Here is a 15320-nt window from a genome sequence, read left to right as displayed (position 1 = left end):
ATTGCTCGGCACCGCAGGGCGTGTTGAGGAGGTGGACTTGGCCAAACTGGTTCACGCAGGCTTGGTTCAGTCGTGATCTCCAGGGATATATGAGTGCCACGATTCAATGATCTGGTCATGAGTTCTGTCAGAAAATGGCCTTCTGTTAGACATGGAGAAAGGTGGATTAATTGGTCAGCATGTACAGGTATTTGCTCTACAAGGCGGGGATAGGTCAGTGTTAGTCCCACAACTCGGGATGCTGTCAGCCACACCTGAGTACACACCCTGATTCCCAGACCGTCAGGACTGATCTCTCTACTAGCAGCTGTTAGCTACCACGGTTATCACCAATGTTGTGTGGCGTGATTCTGGGGTGGTGGAAATGTGAAGGTCAGAACAAGTTTTGTACTAACGAAAATATGTTCAAGGGAGATTATCAGTCAATTTTCCAATGCTTTATCGGGGCGTGTATATTAGAACCTACATATCTACATCAGTGCACGTGTATCAGTACCTGCACATGTCAATGAGGACACGTGTATCAGTACCTTCACATCTGGATCAGTGCACGTGTATCAGTACCTTCACATCTGGATCAGTGCACGTGTATCAGTACCTTCACATCTGGATCAGTGCACGTGTATCAGTACCTTCACATCTGGATCAGTGCACGTGTATCAGTACCTTCACATCTGGATCAGTGCACGTGTATCAGTACCATCACATCTGGATCAGTGCACGTGTATCAGTACCTTCACATGTCAATGAGGACATGTGTATCAGTACCTTCACATGTCAATGGGGACACGTGTATCAGTACCTATACAACTGTATCAGAGCACGTGTTTCTGTTCCTGCACATCTGGCACGTGTATCAGAACCTGCACATCTCGATCAGCACACGTGTATCTTTATATTATGTTCTCATAAAGGGACTTGCACTAGATGGATCGACCCTTCCCAATGTCCCGTCCCACTAGCCCACTGCAGACCACGAGTCTTAGAAGACCAATCAATGTTTACACGCGTCTAAATCTCATCTTCTTCCCTGCGCTGTTGGGGGATATTGCCTCAATATCCTAACTTCCTACTACCGAGAGAACAGACTGCATTAATTATTGTCCATTATCAGGTCCAAACGTGGTCAGAGTTTTTACTGTGCTCGGATTATCGTGATGCTTGAATCGTGATCCACTAAGCGGTTGTCTGCAGGCTGGTTTCTAAATGATTTCATGAACTACAACGTGGATGTTGTGAGTTTAAAGTGCCTTGAAAGTCATCTGGATTTTCCTCTTGTTATTGGAAATGCTCGAGGCATAAACAGACATAACAATAATGCCAATATCTTGTTGAAGAGTGGAGTACAGTTTACATTCCGTAGGTGGGATGTTTGGACACCGACACTGGTCCTTCGAGCGCAAGTTGTTGGGCGCAGTTTCTCTACCCAAATAGACTAGTCAAATTTCTCAGAAATGTAATGTATGAGGTATTTTTGAGAAAAAGCAAGCAAACTACATATTCTCAGGTAGTGTCTCGTGCTGCATACACATCTGTTGTTTGCGAACCTCAAAAAAGCTTAATTAGGCCACTGATTGAGGTTAAAGATCAAATGAGTGCAATATTCATTTTTTACTGAGTGTTGTATTTATCATCCTCTATCCATGTGATGAATAACAAGGCTACCCCAGGATTTCACAATCCGTATACTGCTTCACATGCACGTTACACACGTTTCACTCATGCAGTGGGTTTGATTAATGATTTCAACAATACCATCATCCACGTGACAGCTCAGGGAATCACAAGAACACGTATAAAGTCCAGCATATGTCAAGTAGATAACAAGAAGATGAAGGTGAATGTAGAAAATAAGCGCATGCAAGCTATTTGCTACGTACCCTATTCATTTTGACTGAATAATCAAGGCAATATTGAAAGTCTTTGCTATCAAATGTTTGGTTATAGAAATCTGTGTGCCATTGTATTCTATGAGTTGATGCACTGGGATTTTTACATTCAAGATGGGAGTCTTCAGTGGCAGTGTATAAGTACCTCTGGTAATACGTTTGTTTCTACTCACAAGCAAACCAGTTGTTGGCGATCAATAGCTCGTGTTTTATATTGTAGTGTATTCTTTAGTTAAAATACTTTCAGTCTAGTTTTACATCCCCATTATTATTTCTATTGTCCATCGTCGACAGGTTTTACCCTGCAAAATGTTTTCATATTTTATTATGAGATATTTGCAAAAATACGAATATTTTTTATTCAGCACTTCCTTGAAATCTAATATTTTGAAATCCCAGGTTCTTGCTATTATTCAGTATATTGTAAAATGGATTGTATAGATAGAGAATGATAAATACAAGACTGTTGGGAAAAAAAGATTATTTCACTCATTGATCTTTTGCCTCAATTAGTGACCTAGTTAGGCATTTTTGAGCCTAGTAAAACATTAGATTCGTATTCAGCACGAAAGACTACGCTAGGATATTTGGTTTTTACTCTACATGACTCATGCACCCTTACAATGAAAATACTTTCAGAGAAATTTGACTCCACTAAAGTGTTACGCCGAATGATCTAAACAGCTGAACGTGACGTGATTTCTGACATCATGGAATATACACCTTCTAAACACCCTTCACCGTGTCAGGAGATTGTCGATGAAGACATTCGCACCAACAGCTCCAACACGTAACCTACAGAAACTTCGCGGTCACTCAGGGCCTGCAGGTCAAATCACACTAAGGCTACACATATCCCTGAACACATTAGCTGTGAAATAATATGACAATACTCGAATAATGGTGTTGAATATCTCATTGCTGCCACGAAGCTGTCCATCAAAGTTAGGGTGATAATGGCCGTCTGCAGAAACGACCGTAATGGCCGCATTAGCGTTAAATACACAATGGACAAAGGTGAGAAACAAATACTCATCTGGTATATACACTGGAGATTTATAGATAAGACGTTATGTACTCTGGATCGAACACGTCTACCAAGCGTGAGTTATATCCTCGTTGTGTCTGCTGGATCTGCACTGTGAACAAACTGCGTTCCAAAAAAGAGCTACCCGCAATGTCGTTTTTGATACCTGCAGACAGCGAAGCGATTGGTACTCGTTGTTAGGTCCCTCGTACGCACGCTTCACACACTGTGTGAGCGAATGATGATGACGATGGTGATAATGAAACAAACATGAGCACAGGTCTCCTGACGAACATGTCTTATATTTTCAGATGGGGAGAGGGAAAGAATTGTGTCAGTTTTACTAGACGGAGAAGAATCAACAATAGACTTCCTAGATCCAGACTCGGATGAAACGGTAAGCACAGACTACTATAACCTGTATAAGATAAGATAGGGACGAACTTCACTAGCGTTCAGAAATGTGGGAAATTCAAAACTGATTTGAACCACGTACGTCTACTCGTAGCACCCAACAGTAATACAGCATGGTTATCCGCCAGTAATACAGCATGGGTATCCGCCAGTAACACAGCATGGTTATCCATCAGTAATACAGCATGGTTATCCATCAGTAATACAGCATGGTTATCCATCAGTAATACAGCAATGTTACCCATCAGTAATACAGCATGGTTATCCGCCAGTAACACAGCATGGTTATCCGCCAGTAATACAGCATGGTTATCCGCCAGTAACACAGCATGGTTATTCGCCAGTAATACAGCATGGTTTTCCGCCAGTAATACAGCATGGTTATCCATCAGTAATACAGCATGGTTATCCATCAGTAATACAGCATGGTTATCCATCAGTAATACAGCGTGGTTATCCATCAGTAATACAGCATGGTTATCCATCAGTAATACAGCATGGTTATCCATCAGTAATACAGCATTGATATCCATCTGTAATATAGCAAGTTTACCCATCAGTAACTGGGAGATAAACGCATGAGACATATAAAGCTCTTGCGTGGGGTTTCAAATGATTAATTTAGACAATCAATTCTGCATAACATTCATCTATGTTTCCAAAACAGTATGTTTATCTCCATTCTATCATAGCCGATTTAAAATCGAACTCCCTTCCGCGGAAGACACTGTGTAATCCGTCACGGAACGAGAGGCGAATTGAACTCGTCGGTCGTAACCCGTTCGTATTTTTTTCAAACATTGCGACAATATATAAAATATTCTGTCTCCACAAAACAATGCAATAACGTAATACCAATGAGCTTGATTTATATAATCCCAACTCTACACGACTTAAAACTAGCCTATTGTTTCGAGTGCCGTGCCACTCTAACCCCCGGCCACACAACTGAATCGTCTGACCTACTTATTGTCTTGGATGTAGTTTTTGACAGCGCGACATTTCAAAATGACAGACGAGACGGTGTTTACATTTTGAGAAAGGTTGAAATTTGGAGAGACAATGGAAAATACAAATGTACTTGACTGGCTGTCGAATCCGAACGCTCATGCGTGTGTGTCGCTCATGCCTTCACGTACGTGGCTCCACCCCAGCATAAGACGGAGGAGCGACAGCGCTGCTTTGTGTACATGCTATTAACGTTTTATTCCTTGGAACATTGTTTTCATCACTTGGGACTGGATTATGGCCAAGCGTTTCACTGCTCCAGCAGTGACAGTCTTGTGGCGAGGCTAGCAGAGAGCAGATTTCCGATGGTTCAACTTTTGACATCTATTTTTGAACGATGCAACATTACATGATGGAGTAGATCTATAAGTGATATAAATTCGGTGTTTCGCATCGCCGCTATCTTATGAAGTTCCTATTCTAAATGGAAGCAAATATACCATTTACCAGGTAGGCAAATGTATACTCTCGGTTTTCTGCATGTTTTGTGTAAATAGGAAGGTATTTTATCAAGACTTTTTGATTTATAGGTTAGATATTGTTTGTTTATGTTTGGGACTGTTTATTGAAATTTTGTTTGAATACTTTTATAATAGAAGGTAATGCGATAGTGAGTTTCCCTTATATTCGCGCAAGAAAAATCGCATAGTTGCATGTTTTTTTTTAATTTTAATAAATGTTTTGTCTGCATTTACTTCACGTCTGTTGTGTTGATATTAGCCATGCCAGTGGTCAGACTGATATCGTGCCTCATTGTTGTGTTGATATTAGCCATGTCAGTGGTCAAGCTGATATCATGCGGTAGTGTTGTGTTGATATTAGCCATGTCAGTGGTCAACCTGATATTGTGCGGCAGTTTTGTATTCGTGCGGCAGTGTTGTATTCGTGCGAAGTGATGCGCCGTGAAACCAGACATATTTTTAATCTAAACTGATAACGTCTGATTTTATTGACTGACCAATCAGATTCAAGCATTTCATGTAGCCATGGTAGAAATGCCTTTAAAGCATTTATTAACACTAAAAACATACCACAATATGAAATTTCTTCCACAATAATTCGGGAAATTTTCTCTATCATAATACCGCCTACTATAAAAATTGTCAACTACAATACACAGCCCCTGAGATAAACAATATATAACATATAAATCCGAATACTTTGCAAAAATACACCAATGTCTATACAGACGCTGCAAAACGTTAGTAAACATTTATCTTCCTGGAAAATAGTATATTTGTTTCCGAAATTCGCAAGATGACGGTCTGGCGAAACGCCAAATGTATGTTACTCATACTCCATCATGTCCTGTTGTGTATCGTTCACAACAATATATGTAGAAAATATCCAATACCAGAGTTCTACTCTGCCATCTTCCCCGCAAGGCACTCACTGATATGTTCGCACACAGGCTTGCACCAACACGATATATGGCCATTCGTAACTACTCGTCTCCTTCCGTGACCTACAAGACGGCTTGACGGAATGACACGAGTAGTTACGAATGGATATATAGCGCCACAAAATAAAAATAATACTTGTATTTTATTTTTCACCAATCAGAGAGCAGCTCGTCGTTGGTGCGAGCCTATTGAGGGTGAAGGACAAACATGGTGGATTCGATCATTCGATACTGGTAATATCCCAATAAAGTCGTGTATTGCAGGTAAAAGAATAATCTATGTCATCGGAGATGTTGTACAACGAAAGTGGAATATCTAGCGATTAAGAAAAGGTTAGGGTTTTTTCGCCGATCGGGTGTTTTTAAATGAAATAGTATTTCTTCTCCGAGAGGCGTTGATTTTCTTAGGCAGGTTTTTGGCGTACAAATGAAAATGTTGTCTGTTCCCGAGTTCCAAGCAACGTTACTCGATACACAGTGCACCTACATGTATTTGTAGTTTATCGTTTGACTTTCGATTCGTGGATGGATATATGGATATAATCGCATCTAAGGTTTGCCAACCCTAACCTTTACTCACTAACCCTAAGGATCTAGAAGGGGGGGGGTCCCTAACCCTAAAGATCTAGAAGGGGGGTCCCTAACCCTAAGGATCTAGAAGGGGGGATCCCTAACCTTAAGGATCTAGAAGGGGGGTGTCCCTAACCCTAAGGATCTAGAAGGGGGGGGTCCCTAACCCTAAGGATCTAGAAGCGGGGGTCCCTAACCCTAAGGATCTAGAAGTGGGGTCCCTAACCCTAAGGATCTAGAAGGGGGGTCCCTAACCCTAAGGATACATCAGCGCGGTAAAGTGAGACAGTTCAGTAGCTCTACAGCGCGCTCATTAGCGAGCGCTCAGCAGTCCCGGGTCGCGCGCCCGGTAAACTGCACTCTAGCCATGTATTTTGATAATTTTTGATTTATTCGAAAGGAAGTTTATCTGGCTTTATTTCAGTAAGAATCACGGCTGTATATTCCACAATTTCCCGCACAGACTTCGCACAGACTTTCCCTTAAACTGTTGCGTAACTCTTCTTCCAAGAATATACGTAGGTTAGACGATTCCATTATTGTGTGACCAGGGGGAGTCACGACAAACAAAACTATAGGCTGGTTTCAGTCGGGTAGAGTTGGGATTATTAAAACAAACTCTTAGGTGTTACATTACTGTTAGTTTGTTTTCGTTAGACAGAATACTTTTTAGAAAATATATAACTTATTGCTGTAGACGAAGCAGATAGACTCACCATGTGAAACACAAATCAGTGGATGAAGAAACGATGACGCAATCAGGCGTAGACACCTAACGTCATTAGGTGACGTAAGCAAACATAAAAGAGCGGGAAGAGTGAACTGAAAGAAAGTGTGAATGGTTTCAATAAACGCATTGAGTGTTAAGCACTAAATGAGATTATGTGGAACGGCACCAGCCACTCCACTCACAGACGATTTTAACTCGCCTGGCGTCACGTGACTTTGTTTCTATACATTTACTTTGGCTGGGGTACATCTCTGTAGTACCTATCCCGACAACGACCTCCTTCAGCTTAAGTTATGCAGCAAGATTACCCACCAGTAATTCAGCCATATATACCCAGGTCCCCGCTGAACATGATATAGCGTCAGGTTTTATAGATGACACGTTAATTATGATAAACATGAGGCGTTTCTGAAAGTACTTCATGTGAGACACACACATGCAAACACGCCCATTGGTGTCAGCGAGTCTTTGAGTGTCTAATTATGCCAGTTGCAATGTAACAACCAGACATTTTCCAGAAACACTTGGGTGGACATCATAATTTGTATACGAAGATTGATCTTGGCATCTAACTAATGTGCTGTCGCAGAGACCCGTGCCGCGCATGGTGACTCCAGCTTTCCCGATGTTCATCCAGTTAACTGATAGTGTGCTAGGGAATGTGATCGATGAGATGCTGTTTATCCAAGAATCAGACCGGTTCAGACCTTCCAGCTGCCAGGGGCCAGGCTTAATTCCTGGCTCACTGCAAGGACACTGGGAGGGATTAGCCATGAAATGTCAGCCTTGGTTTCAACCAGCAGCAAACTTTCAACGAGACAATTACAAACGTATTATCGTCAGTAGACTTGGAAGTATGCAAACGGTGTGGATGTGAGTGTAAGGTGAAACTCAGGATGTGACGGATGTAAATATTAGGCGTGGAACTCAGGATGTGACTGATGTGAGTGTAAGGTGGAACTCAGGATGTGACTTGGTGTGAGTGTAAGGTGGAACTCAGGATGTGACTGATGTGAGTGTAAGGTGGACCTCAGGATGTGACTGATGTGAATGTAAGGTGGAACTCAGGATGTGACTGATGTGAGTGTAAGGTGGAACTCAGGATGTGACTGATGTGAATGTAAGGTGGAACTCAGGATGTGACTGATGTGAATGTAAGGTGGAACTCAGGATGTGACTGATGTGAATGTAAGGTGCAACTCAGGATGTGACTGATGTGAGTGTAAGGTGGAACTCAGGATGTGACTGATGTGAGTGTAAGGTGGAACTCAGGATGTGACTTGGTGTGAGTGTATGATGCAATTTATTATGTGACTGCGTGTAGCCCGAAACATAACGTTCTTGGTTCTGATCATCAGTTTGCAAGTACACGGCCATGAAATCACAAATCGACATACAAATTTCAGTCATGTTCATACATGTTTTACGAGCCAATACCTTAATACAAATTTGACATTTTGAATAATCAGACTTTTAGCAAACCATTTCACCTTGATGAACGTCTCGCCTTCCAGAGTATATTGCTATAGCAACGCGTCGTGTTGCAGTATGTTGGAAACGGTGAGGTGTTCAGAGATCAATCTGTGTTTCACAAACCATCATTTCCGTCACAAATACATCACCAAGACTGTCACAGACACATCAAATAGACAATCACAGATACATCGCCCTGACTGTCACAGATACATCACCCAAATGTCACAGATGCATCGCCCAGACTGTCACAGATACATCACCCAGATGCCACAGATACGTATACATCACCCAGACTGTCACAGATACATCACCCAAATGTCACAGATACGTATACATTACCAAGACTGTCACAGATACATCACCCAAACTGTCACAGATGCATCACCCAGATGTCACAGATACGTATACATCACCAAGACTGTCACAGATACATCACTAATACTGTCACAGATACATCACCCACATGTCACAGATACGTATAAATCACACAGACTGCCACAGATACATCACTAATACTGTCACAGATACATCACCCACATGTCACAGATCCGTATACATCACCCAGTCAAAGCTGTATCATCCAGATGACCTGGTACACGTGCGCCGGGCTTTTTGCTGCTATCCTTCATGTGCATGTGTAAGATACCATGCCAGTCCTATACACAGACTGTTAAATAGTGTTCTACATATACCTCACTGTCGAGTGTTGAGAGTTTGCGATTGTGTCTGCCTGTGATCCCTTCCCTCACTTTCTCGTCACACGTGTGGCTGGCTACTTGCAGGACTGGCGCGGCCACTCAGATGGGGGCGTGGACGCATTTGTGGTGGTCTTCAGCATAGACGAGCGGGCAACCTTTGAGAAAGGCACAGACCTGTTGTTCGAGATTCGACACGTGGATAAGCTGGACACGGCCATCATCCTTGTCGCCAATAAATGTGATCTGGTGAGAACCCGTGAAGTCTCAATAGAAGGTGAGAGTATTCTCGACGTGGATTTTCTGAGAAATAACCTTTGACTTTCAGTTGTTTCGCTTGTTTCGAAGATTGGTATAGTTTGGTCTTACTATTACTGAATGTTGTTGTTAAATATCACATTGCCAATACCAGGTTTCGAAGATTGGTATAGTTTGGTCTTACTATTACTGAATGTTGTTGTTAAATATCACATTGCCAATACCAGGTTTCGAAGATTGGTATAGTTTGGTCTTACTATTACTGAATGTTGTTGTTAAATATCACATTGCCAATACCAGGTTTCGAAGATTGGTATAGTTTGGTCTTACTATTACTGAATGTTGTTGTTAAATATCACATTGCCAATACCAGGTTTCGAAGATTGGTATAGTTTGGTCTTACTATTACTGAATGTTAGTGTTAAATATCACATTGCCAATACCAGGTTTCGAAGACTGGTATAGTTTGGTCTTACTATTACTGAATGTTAGTGTTAAATATCACATTGCCAATACCAGGTTTTGCACTTGCAATCCATCGCTTTCAAGCTCGGCAGTCACTAGACTACGAAAGATCACTGTGAAGAATGTGATTGTTTGTCAGTACGGGGATACTCTACAACCTCTATATAGGCTCCCTGGTCAGTAGAGGGATACTCTACAACCTCTATATAGGCTCCCTGGTCAGTAGAGGGATACTCTACAACCTCTATATAGGCTCCCTGGTCAGTAGAGGGATACTCTACAACCTCTATATACGCTCCCTGGTCAGTAGAGGGATACTCTACAACCTCTACATAGGCTCCCTGGTCAGTAGAGGGATACTCTACAACCTCTACATAGGCTCCCTGGTCAGTAGAGGGATACTCTACAACCTCTACATAGGCTCCCTGGTCAGTAGAGGGATACTCTACAACCTCTACATAGGCTCCCTGGTCAGTAGAGGGATACTCTACAAGCTCTATATAGGCTCCCTGGTCAGTAGAGGGATAGTCTACAACCTCTATATAGGCTCCCTGGTCAGTATGAAGCATGTGTTCCACACAAGGTGGGTACTGAGGGCAGTGCACGTGCAGGACACTGGTAGTGCATCCCGAGCAGGGGGCAAGGTATCGGCTGCCAGTCGCATTCCACTTGAATTCAACGGTAAATACCGCGTGTTAATATTATATCTAAAGTATGTCTTCGGGCGGTTCATACGTTACATCAAAACCTCGGAGTCGGTTTTGATGCTTCACGTGCAGTACACACAGATGTAAGTAATACATCTTCACAATGGTGTGGTTTTCTTTCTCAGAGGCCAAGAGTGTTGCCAAAACCTACGACTGCAAGTACACGGAGACGTCTGTCGTCCTCAACCACAACGTGGATGAACTGTTGGTAGGCATCGTCAGCCAGATCCGACTGAAGCGGAAGGTGAACGCTAAGAGAAGGGATGGCAAAGATGAGGGGTGTTACTCCAAAAGCAAACAGCTCCTGACGAAAATATTCAAAAAAGAGCATGTCACAAAATCATGTGAGAATCTGTACGTGTTGTAGAAAGTGCGAATCCGTATGTGTTAAAGAATGCGAGCATGTATTTTGGTATTGGGTGTGAGAATCGATAGGTGTTCTGGAATGTGAGAATATGTATGTTGCAAATGAAGTGTACATATGCCCCCGCCCCCTCATCCCACACCCACACCCACACCCACACCCACACCCACACCCACACCCACACCCACACCCACACCCACACCCACACCCACACCCACACCCACCTTCTCAGTAAGCTGTATCTGACCCTGGTGTGTTCTTGAATGTGAGAAATGTAGAGCATGGAAACATGTGTGATATAGAACGAGCAAAGATGTTTATGGTGTAGGATGTGAGACACGGTATGAAACTTTGAGAATGCCGGTGGTAGATATACCAGCATATACACTTATAATAACAAATCCGGGCCCATTTGCTTTTAACTTTCGGTTCACCCCAAATAAGTGACTTGACTCTTGAATAAGACATCCATGTTTTTTTCGTGATGTAAGGCGACACCATAAATTCTCTATCTGACGTGTGCGTGTTGCCTTCAGCACATCCGGTATGTTGTACATCCGGCTCACATCCGCATCGTTAAAAATCTTCTGGTTGGATCCTACACATCGTAACGTGGTTGGATCCTACACATCGTAACGTGGTTGGATCCTACACATCGTAACGTGGTTGGATCCTACACATCGTAACGTGGTTGGATCCTACACATCGTCACGTGGCTATTCAGAGCCTAACACAAGAGCAGAGGAAATTTCTGTTCAGAACCTGCGAGGCAAATGAGTGTGTGTAATTCTCCGTTGTAGGGGATGCTTTTCACTGCGTGCTGAAGGGCGCAACCAGAAACGAATTCCTCACGTCCCCATAAGCAATGAATTGCCAAATATGTACAAGCTGCATTGAAATCTACAGGTGTGTGTGTGCTTGCATGTGTGCCTGCTGAATGTAAATAGAGAACGTCAAAGCATGAGTATAACCAGAGTTTGATAGTGAGATTTTAACGTCCCATGAGTTGACGGCGAGGGTTTTACGCCCCATGAGTTGACGGTGAGGGTTTAATGTCCCAGGAGTTTCAAGACGAGAAAGTGCGAATCTGTATTAAAGAAGGAGACCATGTTTGTTTGGTATTGGATCTGAGAATCGATAGGTATTAGAATATTATGCTGCATAGAAGGATCCAGGTGGGGTTGCAGTGGTGCACCCTTCCCACCCACTTTAGTCCTGATAAATTTTACATGACCCGTTAAAACGAAATGAAGTGTGCATAACCCCTGCCCCACAAACCCCCATGAGTTTGAAGGCGAGGGTTGAACGTCCCATGAGTTGACGGTTACGGTTAGGTCAGTTTGGTGCTTGAGTGCTTAGTGTACGTGATGGATGGATACAAATAATGTGCTTGAATTTCAGAATGAAGCACCTTTGATGGTTCTGAGTGAATGTGACGTGCGTGTGATGATTGAATTGATTTTGAAATTGACTATAACATATGTTGGATGGTTGGGGATGAAAATATCACGGTGTTTGTAGTGGGATCAAGTGTAACATGCGTATGGTGGTGGTGTGAAAGTGATACAGTTTCGGCCTTTGGGCAAATATGGATGACAGAAATACTGAATTAAGAGCGAGATTATTTTCTCAGCAGTCACGTGTTGTGATGTGTATACGTGCATGTACAGTGTTCAAAGCTCATCTTCAGAAAACCATTTAGTGACCTCATTGGCGCCAATTTGGTTGTTGCTTCACAGTGAAGTCACGGGTAACAAACTCATTCCTTTGAGCTCCGTTGGTGTTGGTTTGTATGTGTCTGTGGTAGATTGGTCCATGTTAGCGCACTTGACAGTGGCAGCTTCTCATCAGGACTGAGTGTGGGAATCTGTACATTATGGGTCTTTTAGTATTATACGTGGCTAGGGTGATGTCTGTTGCTATGGTGACGTCCATACAAAGGCCTACTATGTTCATGGCTGCTTTTCTTCTTTTGAAAGTGCCTTTGAGAATGCATCTTCCATGGGTTGCCTCTGCACTGTAACAATAGTATTTCAGTATCCCTCAGTTGGTTTCTGTGTTCCGTTTTACTGACTACTGAGGGCTGGAGAAGGTTGCGATGACACGCTTGTTTCAATGGCCTTCTTCCATGTTTCGTTTTTGTAAATGATGTCTGCTTGTAATAAAACATTCAGTGGTTTGATATTAGCTTACATTAACTTTTATCTAACGCCTTGCGTACGACTGGCAACTGTTGGTACATGTTTGGTCGCTCGATGTTTTCCTCTCAACATACGTGTTTTACTGTTTGGTTTAGCTCTGGGTAGTCGTTATGTTGTAACGTAGACGTACAGTGTACATCGGAGTTTGTACTTGTTATGCTTGTCAACTGTCCATTTTCCCAGTACGTTAACACGTGAAAAGAAGCCCTGTCCACACTTAGGACTGAAGGATCGGTTGGTGCATGATGTTTGATTGTGTACTGTCCAAAGTTTCTTGAACTCAACATTTTTAGTTTTTAGTTTTGTAGTTGTTGCTGGGTTTTTTTTGTTTTGTTTTTTGCTGTTGTTGTTGTTGTTGTTGTTGTTGTTGTTGTTGTTGTTGTTGTTGTTTGTTTGTTTGTTTGTGTTATGGGAGGTTTTGTCTTTGTGTCTTTGATGACCAGTGGGACACCGTGGTTGACTGGGTCAATCTTCACACCCCCAATCCCCCATTCTGTCTATTGTCTGTAGAGTACTGTATACAGAGAGTGTGTGATGTCTGCACATATCAAATGTAGTGTCTTCTGAATGTGTGTACTGTCTGCAGATCTTGAACCTACATTCAGCAGGCATTCAACGTACAGTCTGCAGATTGATACGTACAGTGCGGACGATGAACGTACAGTCTACAGACATTGAACTTACAGCCTGCAGATATTGAACATGCAGCCTGCAGATATTGAACGTACAGTCTTCAGGTATTGAACGCACAGTCTGCAGGTATTGAACGTACAGTCTGTAAATGTTGAACGTACAGTCTGCAGGTATTGAACGTAAAGTATGCAAGTACTGAACCCACAGCCTGCCACCTGAGCACCCCTTGAGCGCTCCCAGAGCTGTCCTGGAACTGTATATATGATGTCTTGAATGTCATGTGTTTTTAATTTCCATTAAATCTAGGCAGATGTGTGTGTGTGTGTGTGTGTGTGTGTGTTTCTCTCTCTCTCTCTCTCTGTGTGTGTGTGTGTGTGTGTGTGTGTGTGTGTGTGTGTGTGTGTGTGTGTGTGTGTGTGTGTGTGTGTGTGTGTGTGTGTGTGTGTGTGTGTGTGTGTGTGTGTGTGTGTATCTGCGGAGCCCTCAGTTTGTGATCAGATGAACGTATCTCCAGCCAGGTTGTGGCCGCCGTGATGCCTATACAGCCGCCTTACTGCCACATACGTCACAATACAAACTTAACAAGATACTGTACAGTGTGTTAACAAAGTACCATACGTTGTGAGCATGTGGAGAAAGGTGCTATACACAGTATGGTCACACATGACTCTCTCCTTGTGCTACCAGACGACACAAAGGACACGATATTGCAGCACATCACTCTGGTATCTATCGACCAGTCACGACGCTGTGTCTTCAAGAACCATTTCAAGCCTTGTTACACAATTCCATAACTAAAGACGTTCGCAGCAGTTGCGTCGAATGTGTCGCACCGTGGCGTTTATGTTGGAGGCTTTTCTAGTCAGTGTTATTGAGATTTAACACGATGCTTCGGTTTTACTTTGAGCAGCGATATATTGCCATGATATGTCCACACCCCAACATCATTAAACAACCCCACGCCTCTCCAAGTTGTAGGTTCATATTCAAATCTGCATCCTTGCTTCCCAGAAAAATAGCGTTTGTTCCCATACCCCTGCTAAACAAGCACTCCTCACTACACAGGGCTGCATTTACACCTCCTCTTTCATTTCATGGAATGTCTTAATCATTGTGGTGAGATTACTAGATGACTGTGCCAAAGTATACTGAAACGCAAAAGAAACGCAAGTCTTGTCAATTATTTAAATAGAAGATAACCATAATTGTGTCTGACCATATACTCTGTAGAAAACACTGACAATTTTTCAGCTGCAAGTTGCTGCTGACATTCAATTGCAATAAATTCAAACTGATCACAGTCCACAAATGCAGATACCCCGAACCCGAAAGGTCTTTTTAGTAGCGTGTGTTGTCACCTTGAGCTTGCACACAGGCCGTACAACGTCGCCTCATTAAGTTCGCCAGGGTCTGAAAAAATGCCTGAAATGAGTGGTTACACTCAAACACCAATCTCTGTTCCAGCAGTGTCTGCCTGCAAC

General features: G+C 42.7%; 1 protein-coding gene across 1 annotated transcript in view; it reads left to right on the top strand.

Moving 5' to 3' along the window:
• LOC137258906 (ras-related protein Ral-B-like) overlaps positions 1-13750 on the top strand; it is a 72111-nt gene extending 58361 nt beyond the window's left edge. The window contains exons 2-4 of the mRNA XM_067796601.1: positions 3228-3313; positions 9299-9488; positions 10767-13750. Coding sequence (XP_067652702.1) covers positions 3228-3313; positions 9299-9488; positions 10767-11008 — 518 coding nt within the window. The 3' untranslated portion in view covers positions 11009-13750. The remainder of the gene's footprint in view (positions 1-3227; positions 3314-9298; positions 9489-10766) is intronic.
• Positions 13751-15320: the final 1570 nt, after the last annotated feature.

Source organism: Haliotis asinina, chromosome 12, assembly GCF_037392515.1.
Source record: "Haliotis asinina isolate JCU_RB_2024 chromosome 12, JCU_Hal_asi_v2, whole genome shotgun sequence".
NCBI classification, from domain to species: Eukaryota; Metazoa; Mollusca; class Gastropoda; order Lepetellida; family Haliotidae; genus Haliotis; species Haliotis asinina.
The sequence above is the reverse complement of the archived record's forward strand: the minus strand, read 5'-3'. Positions and strand labels throughout refer to the sequence as shown.